Raw genomic sequence first — 17,055 nt, forward strand, 5'->3', positions numbered from 1 at the left:
GGGCTTCCTGCTGGTCTCAAAAGGACATCAAAAATCCCTGCAGTGTTGGTGTGAAAGGAATGAAGATTTATAAGCTCTGCTTGACATGTAACCCATCTGCTTCGATCCACTCAACTTCCCCTAGACCAGAAAGTTTGCAGATTGACATGGAAAGATGAGTGACTGTCTACTAGTATCATTTCATCATACAGCCAATAATGGAGATCAATCCCAGTGGGAGGCACTGCAGCTGTAAATAAAGACTGAAGTGGGCTACCAAACACTGGTGCAGTATACAGCGGGAGCAGGGAGAGGTGAGCATATCACGATTTGTTATTTTACTCCATGAGGAAGGGGTTCTGCTCTCTGCAGAAATTTGTTTATTGCATGAGCACACTAGCTTGGTAAACAGCATTAATGGCCTATCCTAAGGCTAGACCATGACTAGTTTTTAAAACTGGCCAATCCCTTTTAATGTGAATATTTGGTTCTTCTGCAAAATCCAATGCTTTCCAACTATGTTTTATATATCTGTTAATTCAAGAAATATTGTATATAAACATTGAGTTGTACAAAAACCCTTTATAATAATCTTTATTTATATAGAGCCAACATATTTATATTGGTGTATAAAATGATGACAGGTAAAAAAGTCAAATGAGTAGAGATGTAGGAAAGTTTCATTAACATTATTCAGTCCTCCACATAGTAAGCATTATTATTGGACCAGCTAGAAAATCTGGTTAAACAATGGAGTCAACAACATCCAACTTCACAAGAGCTTACATTCAAGACCTAAGTAGTTCTACATTGTTGGTTTTGGCAGACTACGAAGATACCTGGGACACCATTGAGCAGAGTATTGGTGAAAGAAGGACAGGCACTATATAACTGAATGTGGTGATTTCTAGTACCAAGACCAATAACCTGTGCCTCTAGTGCCAGCTGTAACAGAAATAGTGGGGAAATACATCAGAGTTAGGACTACTGCAAAGTTTAGTTTGCATTCTTTTGGCATTGCCCCCTGTCCTCTTAAATAACTGCATAATCCTAGCACTCATCTTTTCCAGTTTTGGAAAACAGAAAACCAATACTGCAGGGTAAAGCACTCAATTGTCTGAGGGCATCTTGTAATGACTTTATAGTCAGATGAAAGGAGCCCTGTAAAAAGGTATGCACATAGGGCAAATTTTTTTGTCTGAAATCCACTTGCGAGTTTTGCCACGCTTCTGGGGCAAAATCTGCATATTTTAAATGTGAATTTTGTTGTGAATTTGCAACAGATTTTACTCTCTACATTGTAAAGGGTGAAATCCTCAGCGAAAATACACAACAAATAGACATGCTGCGAATTTAGAATCAACCCTTTGTGCCAATTTCCATGCAGATCTTTTCCATAAAGTCAGGATGAGAGGTGTTAAAATGTCATCCATTTTGCTGCTGTTGTAATATTCTGATGATTTTCCTGCAAATTCGCTGTGTATCTACATACTCTAAAAGTGACTATCCCCTGTATACAGCCTTTTCTAGCGCATCATTCTCGGTCCTGTACTCCACCACTGAAGGATAGTTTGTGCAGTCATATCGGCCACAGGAGCGCACGTATTGGAGAAAATCTGGGGCACCTGGAATAATGACGTTGTCAGCGAGAATTACTGAGCCTTTTCTAAGCAGGTTGCACTTCTGCAGAAAGAGAAAAACAGGTAGTGAAATCACTACTATTAAAGCATCCAGTGTGATAATAAATCAGCAGCTAACCTGTTCACCCATGTGGTCCTGAATACCAAGATTAGCTGTACAGAATTGGATTTTAAATATCCAGCCTGTTAGCAGTTGGCATGGAGATCTTGTTAACAACTATGAAGTAATCTAGTAGACTGCATGCCTGAATGTACCAATGTAGTAATAATTATACAATGGGTAAGATATTTCATTACTATACTAAATGTTGTTGCTCTCAGAAAAACCATTCATCTTGTAGATATCATACCTTTTAATGACTAACAAAAAGAAATGGTGTTAACAGCGCAAGCTTTTGAGACTACTTAGGTCTCTTCATCTGCATGGTATAACAAAACCTCTGAAGATAGATACACATACCAAAGAGCGGGATTAATTGGGATTTTAAAGATAACAGATTAACAGTAGAGATGAGCGAACGTGCTCGGCCACGCCCCTTTTTCACCCGAATACCGCAATTTTCGAGTACTTCACTACTCGGGTGAAAAGTACTCGGGGGTCGCCGGGGGGTGGGGGTCGCCGTGGCGGCGTGGGGGGGGGGTAGCAGCGGGGAACAGGGGGGAGCCCTCTCTCTCTCCCTCTCCCCCCCACTCCCGCTGCAACCCCCCGCGCCGCCACGGCGACCCCCGAATTTTTTCGCCCGAGTACGGAAGTACTCGAAAATCGCGGTATTCGGGCGAAAAAGGGGCGTGGCCGAGCACGTTCGCTCATCTCTAATTAACAGTATGGGTTTGGAGAGTAAATCTTAATTACTCCATGTACGAGGCCTATGAAGTTTTGTGATCTGTAAATTCATGTAGGTTCAGAGAACTTCTGCCCCGTACGTCCTCACAACAAGCCATGCACACACCTTTTTGTTAAAAGGCAGACAGAAAGAGGGTCGCATATTTTTGTGCAAAAAAATTAAATAAATAAATCTACGAACGTCCCCCACACAGTCTATATCTTACTCTTGTTACTAGAAGTAGTGCATTTTGAGAGTGTTTGGTATGGGAAAAATAAATGGACTGACCACTTTCTGGGCATTAACAATATTCTTCAACCAAATCTTCTCTGAACTACATTAGTAAACGCACAAGCAATACGGCGCACAGCTTACCTCCAAAAGCTTCGTATCGTCTGTGTATTTGTCCTTCCAGTGGTCCACAAACACGAAGTCCAGTGTGTCCAGTTCATATTTCTTCTTCAGCTGGGGAATAATATCTTGTGTATTTCCCTCTATTATTTGTACCTTGAAAAGAAAAGAATAGAGGACTTTTTTAAAGCGGTAAATGCCCACTGATGACGCCGTTCTTCAATTTGCAAAACGCAGCAGACAAACTGTATAATATACATCAACATGAGGTCTTTCTTGCTTACTCACTAATAGAGATGAGCGAACGTACTCGTTCGGGCATTAGCGTGTTCGAGATGCTCGTTACTAGAGGCGAGCACCACGCGATGTTCCGGTTACTTTCAGTTTCCTCTCTGAGACGTTAGCGCGCTTTTCTGGCCAATAGAAAGACAGGGAAGGCATTACAACTTCCTCCTGTGATGTTCAAGCCCTATACCACCCCCCTGCAGTGAGTGGCTGGGGAGATCAGGTGTCACCCGAGTATTTAAATCTGCCCTGCCCGTGGCTCACCACAGATGCATTCTGACATAGCTGAGGGAAAGTGCTGCTGATGCTGGAGCTGCTATAGGGAGAGTGTTAGGAGTGATTTTAGGCTTCAAGAACCCCAACGGTCCTTCTTAGGGCCACATCTGACCGTGTGCAGTACTATTGAGGCTGCTTTTTGTAGTGTTGCACATTTTTTTTTTTGTATATCGGCCGTGCAGAACATTGCGTCCTCAGTCTGCAGTAATTTTACATAGTATAGGGCCAGTAGTGCTGAGGCAGGGACAGTGAAAAAGGTGAAAGACATATACTGTCTATATAGGCAGTGGGCTTTTCCAAAAAAATTTGGGACAAAAAAAATCTATTTGGGCTGCCTGTGACCGTCCTGAGTGTACTGGGTCTCTGCTGGGGGTAGTAGTCCTAATTAATACGCAGCCAGCTAAGTGTTACAGCAGGCTTGCGCAAAATTCTTTCCTGGCTCTGCTGTGCGTTCCGTAAGCAAAGTCATCCTCCAACCACAGGCCAATAAGCGCACATTTAATTACAGCGTTCTGTTTCTGCACTACTGGTAATACACCATGCTGAGGGGTAGGGGTAGGCCTAGACAACGTGGACGTGGAGGCCCAAGTCAGGGTGTGGGCACAGGCCGAGCTCCTGATCCAGGTGTATCGCACTCGGCTGCTGCGGGATTAGGAGAGAGGCACGTTTCTGGCGTCCCAAGATTAATCTCACAATTAATGGGTCCACGCGGTAGACCTTTATTAGAAAATGAGCAGTGTGAGCAGGTCCTGTCGTGGATGGCAGAAAGTGCATCCAGCAATCTATCCACCACCCAGAATTCAGCGCCGTCCACTGCTGCAACTCTGAATCCTCTGGCTGCTGCTCCTCCTTCCTCCCAGCCTCCTCACTCCATTACAATGACACATTCTGAGGAGCAGGCAGACTCCCAGGAACTGTTCTCGGGCCCCTGCCCAGAATGGGCAGCAATGGTTCCTCTCTCACTGGAGGAGTTTGTCGTGACCGATGCCCAACCTTTGGAAAGTTCCCGGGGTCCGGGGGATGAGGCTGGGGACTTCCGGCAACTGTCTCAAGAGCTTTCAGTGGGTGAGGAGGACGATGACGATGAGACACAGTTGTCTATCACTCAGGTAGTAGTAATTGAAGTAAGTCCGAGGGAGGAGCGCACAGAGGATTCGGAGGAAGAGCAGCAGGACGATGAGGTGACTGACCCCACCTGGTTTGCTAAGCCTACTGAGGACAAGTCTTCAGAGGGGGAGGCAAGTGCAGCAGCAGGGCAGGTTGGAAGAGCCAGTGCGGTGGCCAGGGGTAGAGGCAGGACCAGACCGAATAATTCACCAACTGTTTCCCAAAGCGCCCCCTCGCGCCATGCCACCCTGCAGAGGCCGAGGTGCTCAAAAGGTCTGGCAGTTTTTCACTGAGAGTGCAGACGACTGACGAACAGTGGTGTGCAACCTTTGTCGCGCCAAGATCAGCCGGGGAGCCACCACCACCAGCCTCACCACCACCAGCATGCACAGACATATGATGACCAAGCACCCCACAAGGTGGGACGAAGGCCGTTCACCGCCTCCGGTTTGCACCACTGCCTCTCCCCCTGTGCCCCAACCTGCCACTGAGATCCAACCCCCCCTCAGGAAACAGGCACTACCGTCTCCTGGCCTGCACCCACACCCTCACCTCCATTGTCCTCGGCCCCATCCACCAATGTCTCCCAGCGCACCGTCCAGCCGTCGCTAGCGCAAGTGTTGGAGCGCAAGCGCGCCGCCACGCACCCGCACGCTCAAGCGTTAAACGTGCACATAGCCAAATTTATCAGCCTGGAGATCCTGCCGTATAGGGTTGTGGAAACGGAGGCTTTCAAAAGCATGATGGCAGCGGCGGCCCCGCGCTACTCTGTTCCCAGTCGCCACTACTTTTCCCGATGTGCCGTCCTAGCCCTGCACGACCACGTCTCCCACAACATTGTACGCACCCTCACCAACGCGGTTACTGCCAAGGTCCACTTAACAACGGACACGTGGACAAGCACAGGCGGGCAGGGCCACTATATCTCCCTGACGGCACATTGGGTGAATTTAGTGGAGGCTGGGACAGAGGCAGAGCCTGGGACCGCTCATGTCCTACCCACCCCCAGAATTGCGGGCCCCAGCTCGGTGGTGGTATCTGCGGCGGTGTATGCTTCCTCCACTAAACCACCCTCCTCCTCCTACGCAACCTCTGTCTCGCAATCAAGATGTGTCAGCAGCAGCACGTCGCCAGCAGTCGGTGTCGCGCGGCGTGGCAGCACAGCGGTGGGCAAGCGTCAGCAGGCCGTGCTGAAACTACTCAGCTTAGGAGAGAAGAGGCACACGGCCCACGAACTGCTGCAGGGTCTGACAGAGCAGACCGACCGCTGGCTTGCGCCGCTGAGCCTCCAACCAGGCATGGTCATATGTGACAACGGCCATAACCTGGTGGCGGCTCGGCAGCTCGACAGCCTCACGCACATGCCATGCCTGGCCCACGTCTTTAATTTGGTGGTTCAGCGCTTTCTGAAAAGCTATCCACGCTTGTCAGACCTGCTCGGAAAGGTGCGCCGGCTCTGCACACATTTCCGCAAATCCCACACGGACGCTGCTACCCTGCAACATCGGTTTAATCTGCCAGTGCACCGACTGCTGTGCGACGTGCCCACACGGTGGAACTCTACGCTCCACATGTTGGCCAGGCTCTATGAGCAGCGTAGAGCTATAGTGGAATACCAACTCCAACATGGGCGGCGCAGTGGGAGTCAGCCTCCTCAATTCTTTACAGAAGAGTGGGCCTGGTTGGCAGACATCTGCCAGGTCCTTGGAAACTTTGAGGAGTCTACCCAGATGGTGAGCGGCGATGCTGCAATCGTTAGCATCACCATTCCTCTGCTATGCCTCTTGAGAAGTTCCCTGCAAAGCATAAAGGCAGACGCTTTGCGCTCGGAAACGGAGGCGGGGGAAGACAGTATGTCGCTGGATAGTCAGAGCACCCTCCTGTCTATATCTCAGCGCGTTGAGGAGGAGGTGGAGGAGCATGAGGAGGAGAGGGAAGAGACAGCTTGGCCCACTGCTGAGGATACCCATGCTGCTTGCCTGTCATCCTTTCAGCGTGTATGGCCGGAGGAGGAGGAGGATCCTGAAAGTGATCTTCCTAGTGAGGACAGCCATGTGTTGCGTACAGGTACCCTGGCACACATGGCTGACTTCATGTTAGGATGCCTTTCTCGTGACCCTCGCGTTACACGCATTCTGGCCACTACGGATTACTGGGTGTACACACTGCTCGACCCACGGTATAAGGAGAACCTTTCCACTCTCATACCCGAAGAGGAAAGGGGTTCAAGAGTGATGCTATACCACAGGACCCTGGCGGACAAACTGATGGTAAAATTCCCATCCGACAGCGCTAGTGGCAGAAGGTGCAGTTCCGAGGGCCAGGTAGCAGGGGAGGCGCGGAGATCAGGCAGCATGTACAGCACAGGCAGGGGAACACTCTCTAAGGCCTTTGACAGCTTTCTGGCTCCCCAGCAAGACTGTGTCACCGCTCCCCAGACAAGGCTGAGTCGGCGGGAGCACTGTAAAAGGATGGTGAGGGAGTACGTAGCTGATCGCACGACAGTCCTCTGTGACGCCTCTGCCCCCTACAACTACTGGGTGTCGAAGCTGGACACGTGGCCTGAACTCGCGCTCTATGCCCTGGAGGTGCTTGCTTGTCCTGTGGCTAGCGTCTTGTCAGAGAGGGTGTTTAGTGCGGCTGGGGGAAATCATCATGGAGAAGCGTACCCGCCTGTCAACTGACAGTGCCGACAGGCTTACACTCCTAAAGATGAGCAAAGCCTGGATTTCCCCAGACTTTTCTTCTCCACCAGCGGACAGCAGCGATACCTAAACAATACGTAGGCTGCACCCGCGGATGGAAGCATCGTTCTCTATCACCATCAAAAATGGGGACCTTTGAGGGGCGGGGTTTGGGCATGAAGGAGTGAAGTCGCGGGTGAAAGAGCTCCGCTGCCGCTAACTACAGAAAAACCAATACCCGACATCACAGCAGCGACAGCAGGGCACATGAAAGGGGGAAGACGCAGGGGAGACCCCCCACCGACTACCAGCACGCCGCTGAGCAGATACCTGCAAGGAGCGGGCACCGCGGAGACCGGACGCAGGACAGGGAACATGGCGCCGGGCAGACACGTGGAGCTGCACTCTCCGCGCTCCACTGAGAAAGCCCCGCAGCCGGCGCGGACCGCGCCGCAGACAGTGAAAGGAGACGGCAGGAAAAGCAAGGTGCCAGCACCGGAGGTCTCCTCGGACACCCCCGCACATGAAGGAGCCCAACGATCGGAGGGAGAAGACAGGGGGGAGAGCCGGTCACCAGCGCAAAGCTCCATAAGCATGCAGGTACCGGGAGGGTCCCCCAGGGGCAGCCCAACACAGAGGCAGGAGGGCATAGAGTACTCCCATGACAGCAGCAGCCCAGCAAGCAGAGGTACTCACCCACGAGCAGGAAAGACAGGAGCACAGCTGCAGAGGGCATCCCAGCCAAGAAGCTCCTGAGGGTCCACAACAGCTAGCACCCACAAAGAACAATGTAAAGGGGGCAACCGCTACCTCCCCCATCCTTAAAGCAGCCACATACCCAGACGGTCCCAGGGGCATGGGGCACAACATGCCGACAAGCAATGCCCTTCCAACAGCAGCCAGTGCCATCCAAAATCCCCAAGACCCACCGGCAGATGACACGCAGACCCTAAAGGCACTCTGGAAAATGATGTGTGAGCTTCCCACTAAACTTGATCTAGAAGCGCACCTGAGGCGTATTGAAGAGAAACAAGAAACAGCCCTATCAGAGGTGAAGCTCTCAGTACAAGAACTTACGGAACGGGTCAACACCCTAGAACAGACAACAGTCGCCCCGTGTATGGATTTTCAACATCTCGCTGAAACGTTGGAAAAGCAGCAAAGACAGATCAGAGACCTAACCCTGCACTTAGATGATGTGGAAAACAGAGGACGGCGCAATAACCTAAAACTGAGAGGCATTCCAGAAGACATCCCACCAGAAGCACTATACGACTGTCACAACGATCTTCAACAAACTCCTACACAGGCCAGAAGACAGGGCAATAGAGCTCGACAGAGTCCATCGCCTGCTCGGGGGGAGAGCGCGAAACGCGAATTTTCCCAGAGACGTTATTTGCAGGGTACACTTCTACCGACAAAAAGAAGAGATATTACGCGTGGCATGGGAACAAGGCGCGGTCAGATTCAGAGGAAACGAGATCACCATCCTACCAGACGTATCCAGGTTAACATTAAATAGCCGAAGACTGATCCGTCCTCTACTAGACGCAGCGCGTAGGGCAGACGCAACCTACAAGTGGGGACACCCCTTCCACCTGATCCTGCGCAAAAGAGGCCGCTTATACACGGTCAAAACACCAGCTGACCTGGAAGGGGCGTTCGCCTTCTTGGAGGAGCCCCCTGTACCTATTCCGGATTGGACACTACCAATAGACCCCCCTACGACATCCAACTAAAGGGGCGGTCCCCATTACACCAAGGAAACGGAAAACACAACCTGAAAGCCGGCCTCAGCTAGAACACCCAAAGATGCTCCCAATACGAAAATCCTAGGAAAAAGAACTTTAACAGGGTTAACTCATAACGAAACGCAGAAACCTGCCATACCTCCGAGTGGGCGTAAAGAGAGAAGTCTCAGCAAAATCCACCTCCACAGCTCCTACAGGACACAAAACGACCCCACAGAAGGAACTCTCATCATCTTGAATCCATCCGCCCGCACATGACTGGACTTTTTTGTTTAAACTGTCGGTTTCCCATGGACAGACAAGTTGCGGCAGAGCAGCTCACAACCACAACAGAACGAGTTATCCACCTCACGTCAGTGCTCGTCTGTGAAGACCACACTCCGGGATAGACCGCCGAGAGTGGAGCAGCGGCCTTTCTCTCCGCCCAGAGCCTTTTCTCGTACCCCCAAATAGGGCTCCGGAGACCTCGGCTCAGCCTCTTTTTCGGCAGGGGTCCAGGCCTCCGGATAAATATAAAATATAGAGTGTTCAATATTTTGTTATCCCCTGTCTGTTAAGCCCTCTTGTCTACTACCCACCCCTTCTATCCTCCCCCCCTCTGCCCCTCCCCTCTAACCACAAACTGCTAATAATTGTAACTGATTCTCGAGGTCGCCAGGCGAGTGACCATGTCTGCAGATCACACTAACCTCTCGATCATTTCTATTAATGCGCAGGGGCTCAACGTCCCTGAAAAGAGGTCCTCCATCCTTCATCTCCTCTGGAAGAAAAGGGCGAAGATAGCCTTTATTCAAGAAACACACTTCCGCACGGACGCTGTCCCGAGGTTTGGGAACGCGAGGTTCCCGAAAGCGTACCACAGCACAAACGCAGAGACCAAAACGAAGGGAGTGTCAATCCTAATCTCCATCAGACCGGACACAAGGCATAGAACTAGCACAACTGAGGGACAAAGTGCGCAAAATAAGTTTAGATCAGGCAAAGATGAACCTTGTAAAGTGCAGAAGACACTTCTTTGAATTTGGCAATAAACCTAGCCGGACGTTGGCACGGGCATTACGTAACGCAAGAGAGAGAACATACGTCCCACATATCACAAACGCCAAAGGGAAGACACTCCACATGCCCAAACAGATCACGGAAACATTCAGGGAATTTTACCAAAAGTTATACAACCTCCCCACCCCCCAAGCAGAGCAGGACAGAGAAGCACGGAAAAAACATATACGAGAGTACATCCGGCAAGCAAAATTAGGCAAATTCACACAAGAAGCTATAGAAGCAATGGACGCCCCAATAACGCAGAACGAATTAGCCAAAGTCCTATCAGAAGCCCCCTCTGGAAAAGCACAAGGCCCAGATGGATTAACCCTACCATATTACAAAAAATTCACGGGAATCCTATCACCCCATTTCTTAAGGGCATATAACTCGTTGACACTTGGGCACAATATGCCCAGAGACTCCTTGAGGGCCCACATAACAGTGATACCAAAGGAGGGGAAAGATCCTGCACAATGTCAGAGTTATAGACCCATATCTCTCTTAAATGTAGACCTTAAATTGTTCTCCAAAATATTAGCAAACCGAATATCCCCATACCTACAGAAACTAATACACAAAGACCAGGTGGGCTTTGTGCCACAGAGAGAAGCCAGAGATAACACCATAAAAGCCGTGAACCTGATCCACTACGCAGAAAAACTATCGATCCCAATGTGCATACTGTCAACGGATGCAGAAAAAGCATTCGACAGGGTGGACTGGGATTTCTTATTTGCCACCCTGTCACAACTGGGAACGGGACCTCATATGACACAGTGGCTGGCGAGCCTGTATTCTAACCCAACAGCAGTGGTTAGGGTAAATGGACAGCTCTCGACCCCCTTCCCCATCACAAATGGGACAAGACAGGGCTGCCCACTATCGCCACTGATCTTCGTCATTTGTCTGGAACCCCTCCTAAACCACATCCGGTCCAACCAAGACATAGGGGGACTAGCCCTAAAGGACACAGAACATAAAATTGCAGCCTACGCGGATGATCTGCTATTTTTTATCACTAAACCACGAATATCCCTACCCAACCTAGTAACAGAAATTGACAGATACACACAACTGTCAAACTTCAAGATTAATTATCAGAAATCTGCGGCAATGAATATATCGCTCCCACAATCCCTCGCGGAAGAGCTCAAAGACTCATTCTCGTTCCCCTGGAGGAGGGACAAAACCCTCTACCTGGGGATCTATCTTACGCCTAAGGTAACAGAGCTGTTCTCCGCAAACTACCCTAGTCTAATAAACAAGATCCGCCTAGACCTAAACTCATGGACAAAGGGACTCTTCTCGTGGTTTGGGAGGGGGGGCCATATTCAAGATGAACATCTTACCGAGAGTGTTATACCTACTACAGGCCTTACCAATACACGTACCCAGGAAATTTTTTCAGCAATTATCTTCCCTCATGTCTAAATTTATATGGGCAACTAAACCAACCCGAATATCACAACACCTTGACGAGACCAAAGAAGGAGGGTGGGATGGGCCTGCCGAACTTCCTCAGATACTACCAGGCGGTTCACCTAGCACGTATAATAGACTGGCATAGACACAGGGGAGCCAAACAGTGGGTGGACCTAGAGCAGACGGCAACACCGATACCTCTGGTAGTACTCCCCTGGATTAAAAATCAGGCCACAACAGAGCTGACAAATCACCCAACCATAGGCCCCACATTGATAAGTCTAACAAGGATCAAGGAGGAAGCGGGAGTATCCCCTAGCCCCTCCCCCATGTATCTGATACTAGGCAACCCGGGTTTCCCACCGGGCAAGGAGGGTAAAATATACCAAGAAAGGCTAACGAGAGGGAATTTCAGGGCGAGTCACTTCCTCAGAGAGGGCCAGTGGTGGACAGGAGAGGATACAGGAGAAGAGATGGACCAAACCAGGCTCACATTCTGGCAAAAAGTCCAACTAAGGCATTTCCTCCGATCCCTCCCCCACCCAAACCTATACTCACGCCCCAAGACACAATTCGAGATTGCATGTAGTGAAAAAGGCCCCTCCAGACACACACTGTCAAGGATGTACAACATCATAACCACACAAAAGGAGAACCCACCCCCAAGATATATACAGCAATGGGAAAAAGACCTTAACACAACATTTACCCCAGAGGAAAGGGAGAGAATATTTACATTGACACATACAACATCCATGTCAAGTCAGATACAGGAATCAGGATACAAGATCCTATCGCGCTGGTACAGGGTGCCCTCCCACCTACACAAAATGTTCCCCTCGATCTCCCCATTATGCTGGAGATGCAGATCAGAACAGGGGACTGCATTACATATCTTTTGGGACTGCCCAGTGTTGACGAGCTTCTGGTCGGAAGTGTGGAGAATCACATCCAAGTTCACTACATACACCCTAAACAAAACTCCGGCCCTCTTCCTCCTGCATCACTGCGACGTACCTGTCTCCACATACAAGAAGTCAGTGGTTCGCCATCTGATTAACGCGGCGAGATCCTGCGTCCCCAGACTATGGAGACAGACTGAGCCACCTAATATAAGGATGTGGTTCAACGCGGTAAACTGGATAATGGAGATGGAGGACCTCACGGCCACACTGAGAGGTACGCAAAACAATTTCAGGAAGACTTGGTATCACTGGATGGAATTCCAGAACACGGATGAGTACACTCAACTCTGAGATTTAACACAGACATATGTGGTGTCCCACCTATCCACCCCCCACCCCACCTCTTCTCCTAATATATGTAAGTCCACTTATAGAAGTTACACGTAGCATAGTTTATTTGAAAAACAACGGTTTTGACAGACACGGGTCAGGAAAACCAAGTCAGGCAAGAACATTAAACAAGAATCATAACCCGAAGGAGTATGAATAATCACAAGTGGTTACAGTAACGTTGGTCAATGTTACCCAAATATCTATGTGACCAGAAGGACCCACCTGACAGTTTATTTCATGTTTTGTAACCAAAAAGAAAATGTTAAATAAAGAATTTAAAAAAAAAAAAAAAAAAATGGGGACCTTTTAGCTTCATCAATCTGTGTATTATATTCATCCTCCTCCTCCTGAAACCTCACGTAATCATGCCGAACGGGCAATTTTTCTTAGGCCCACAAGGCTCAGTCATATAATTTTTGTAAACAATTTTTATACGTTTCAATGCTCATTAAAGCGTTGAAACTTGCACCTGAACCAATTTTTATTTTAACTGGGCTGCCTCCAGGCCTAGTTACAAATTAAGCCACATTAACCAAAGCGATTAATGGGTTTCACCTGCCCTCTTGGTTGGGCATGGGCAATTTTTCTGAGGTACATTAGTACTGTTGGTACACCAATTTTTTGGGGCCCTCGCCTACAGTGTAATCCAATACATTTTTTGCCCACCTGCATTAAAGCTGACGTTACATCAGCTGTGCTGGGCACTGCAATGGGATATATTTATGTACCGCCGGTGGCTTCCTGGCACCCACCCATGCTGTCGGTCCACACGGAGTTGTAACTGCACGTGTCCACTTCTAAAGAACCCCAGTCTGACTGGGGCATGCAGTGTGGGCCAAAGCCCACCTGCATTTAACATGACATTACCTCAGCTGTGATGGGCAATGCAATGGGATATAGTTATGTACCGCCGGTGGGTTCCAGGGAGCCACCCATGCTGTCGGTCCACAGGGACTTCACAATAGGGAGTTGTACCTGCCTGTGTCTATGAATTAAAAACCGGTCAGGTTGGGGCATGCAGTGTGGGCCGAAGCCCACCTGCATTTAATCTGACGTTAGCTCTGCTGTCCAGGGCACTGCAATGGGATACATTTATGTACAGCCGGTGGGTTCCAGGGAGCCACCCATGCTGTGGGTGCACACGGAATTCCCATTGCGGAGTTGTACCTGCCTGTGACTATACAAAACTCCGGTCTGACTGGGGCATGCAGACACCTTGACAGAATGAATAGTGTGTGGCACATAGGTTCCCCATTGCTATGCCCACGTGTGCAGCTCCTGATGGCGGTGGCACAGGATTGGATTTCTCATTGCTTCTGTACAGCATTGTGGGCTATCGCCCCGCCCCTTTTAAAGAGGGTCACTGCCTAGCCGTGCCAACTCTCTGCAGTGTGTGCCTGCGGTTCCTCCTCATGGCAGACGCACTTATAAATAGACATGAGGGTGGTGTGACATGGCTGAAGGCTGCGCAGGGACAATTTGGTGTGCGCTGTGGACACTGCGTCATGCGGGGGGGGGGGGGGGGGGGGGGTGGCAGCATGTAACCCAGGAGAAGTGGCAGCGGAGTGTCATGCAGGCAGTGATTGTGCTTTGTTGGAGGTAGTGTGGTGCTTAGCTAGGGTATGCATTGCTAATGAGGGCTTTTCAGAAGTAAAAATTGTTGGGAGGGGGGGGGGCACTCTTGCCGCTATTGTGGCTTAATAGTGGGACCTGGGAACTTGAGATGCAGCCCCTTGCCTGCCCTATCCGTTGCTGTGTCGTTCCCATCACTTTCTTGAATTGCCCAGATTTTCACAAATGGAAACCTTAGCGAGCATCGGCGATATACAAAAATGCCCGGGTCGCCCATTGACTTCAATGGGGTTCGTTATTCGAAACGAACCCTCGAGCATCGTGAAAATTTCGTCCCGAGTAACGAGCACCCGAGCATTTTGGTGCTCGCTCATCTCTACTCACTAAGCTACCTACTAATACAGCTGTGTTATTTTCTTAGCCAGTTCGGACACAGCTTTATCAGATACTGGCTCGCATCTAAAAAGACTGTTGTATTTTGCTCTCCTTGGACGTATTTAAAGCCTTTGATACCTTAAGCTGGTCATACCCGTTTTCAGTACTAGAACATTGTACTCCTGCTGAGTTCCTAACTTGGTTACGCATCCTATATAACTCCCCAAAGGCCTTCGTTGGTTACAAGGGCTTTTGTTCTGACAACTTTACAATCCAGCGGGGCACAAGGCAGGGCTGCCCAGTTTCCCCGCTCCTCTTTATTTTAGCACTAGAGCCTTTAGCTATAAAAATCCATAATAATCCTGACATTAATGGAATTGAGGGTGTCCATCACAAAATTAGCCTGTTTGCAGACGATATACTCGCTATAATATCGTCCCCCCACATTACAATTCCAAATCTCATGGCAGAACTGTCCAGGTTCGGGTCTATCTTGGGTTTAAAAATAAACAAAACCAAATCAAAAGCTTTCAATCTCACCCTACCCCCACATACACACTGTCTTTACTGCAATTTAACTTCCATTTTCAATGGTTGACGGGGTCTCTAGGCTATCTGGGGGTGAGCTTGACAAATTCCTTTGATAAACTATAAACAAACTATATGCCACTCCTCCGTAATTTTCGTCTAATGTTGGAAAGCTGGGACCGATACCACATATCGTGGATTGGGAAAGTGAACTCCTTGAAGATGTCGTTTCTTCCAAACGCCTCTATTTTTTCAGATCTCTCCCAGTTCAGGTTCCCGGGCATTTCCTGAAAAGACTTCAGTAGATGACCTTTCGCTTTATCAGGAATAACTCAATCCCTAGAGTGGCACGTTCCACCTTGTACAGACAGACGAAAAGGAGGTTTGGGACTCACAAACTACTATCAGGCGGCCCAGGTGGCCCAATTGGCCTCCCTACACTCCACCACAAACACCCCTCTCTGGCTCTCGATAGAGGCCATGGAAATTCATCCCCTTACAGTAGACACACCATTATGGATCCCCCCGACTCATAGGCCCGCAATATCTAATCCAATCCTAAAACACTCTCTAAGAGTTTGGGACTCTATAAAATACTCCGGAAATTTGCTCTTCCCTCACCTGCCCCTACTGCCACACTTACGTAATCCGCTCTTTTCGCCGGGTAATGACTCCCCTTCGGCCTTTCAAAACTGGACACAAAGAGGCATCACTAAGGTTTACCATTTACTTTCTCGCGAAGGAGTGATTACATTCACTATCCTACAGAAAAATAAGGATATACCACCCTCGGAATAATTCCGTTATTTACAGCTAAAAAACTGTCTGTCCTCCTTATTGAAAAATACAGAATCTCCACTCACCCTCACCCCCTTTGAATCTTACTGCCTTAAACACCCACAGGCAAAAGGCATCATCTCTCAAATATACTCAAACCTTGTTCACACCTCTTACCGCACACAATTACCATATGTATCCAAGTGGGAGCAAGACTTAGGGGGATGTTCTGAGTGAGGAGGAGTGGTCTCAGATTTGGAGTTCCACCAACCAAGGAGCCCGCAACATACTAATATTGGAAACCTCATACAAAATCCTACTTCGTTGGTACTTAGTCCCAACACGAATTGCACATGTGGTTCCTGGTTACTCTAAAGACTGCTTCAGAGGCTGTTCTTCCCCGGGAGACATGCTCCATATATGGTGGTCCTGCCCCAGGGTCAAAAGACTTTGGATTAGAAGATACTCTAATTTATTCTGTAGCGTATCATAACCTGCGCAAAAATCACTGGGAGGCCTTGTTGAACAAAAAGATCACGGCTATACCCCCAAACTCCAGAAAATTGATTTCTTTCATCTTTTTAGCCACAAAACAAACCATAGCCCATTCCTGGCGCAAAGCTTCCCTAGACTTTTCCGAAGTTAAACGCCGCATGAATTGGTACCTGATAAAAATGTCAAATTCCTTAATATATGGACCCCATGGATAAATTATGCCCTCCCTACGGCGGGAATGAACCTACTAACCTAAACATGGTTTCTCGGTGCCTTCGCTCCTACAGGCGGCGGTCCTGAGAAAGAAAGAACACCCCCCCTTCCACTCTCCCCCTCCCCCCCGTCAGCACACTATTTGGCCCTGGCCAGGCCATTGTTACTTTCTGAATATTATTTTTCTGGAAATCTGCATTGAAAGTTGTAATATAAAACAACAATTGCTTACTATTACCTTGGTATACACTCATCTGGAAGATACAAGGTTTGTAATCACCCTGTCACACCAAGACTGCAAATTTTCTCACACTGCTGTACCTTTGTATGTAAGCTTAATTAAAAATTCAATAAATATTATTGTTAAAGAAAAAAAAAAAAAGACTTGTATTTTATGCCGAAGTGGAGAGAGCAAAGAAAAAAAAAATGCAGTA

The 17,055-nt window shown here is 48.8% G+C and overlaps 1 protein-coding gene across 2 annotated transcripts in view; it reads right to left on the bottom strand.

The window, feature by feature from the left end:
- Nucleotides 1–557: 557 nt before the first annotated feature.
- Nucleotides 558–17,055, bottom strand: part of LOC136627940 (catechol O-methyltransferase-like) — a 30,111-nt gene continuing 13,613 nt past the window's right edge. For both annotated transcript variants that reach the window (XM_066603473.1, XM_066603472.1), the window contains exons 4-5: nt 2,819–2,950; nt 558–1,662 (exon numbers count right to left, since the gene is read on the bottom strand). In XM_066603473.1, coding sequence (XP_066459570.1) covers nt 1,483–1,662; nt 2,819–2,950 — 312 coding nt within the window. In that variant the 3' untranslated portion in view covers nt 558–1,482. The remainder of the gene's footprint in view (nt 1,663–2,818; nt 2,951–17,055) is intronic.

This window comes from Eleutherodactylus coqui, chromosome 5, assembly GCF_035609145.1.
Source record: "Eleutherodactylus coqui strain aEleCoq1 chromosome 5, aEleCoq1.hap1, whole genome shotgun sequence".
Taxonomy (NCBI): domain Eukaryota; kingdom Metazoa; phylum Chordata; class Amphibia; order Anura; family Eleutherodactylidae; genus Eleutherodactylus; species Eleutherodactylus coqui.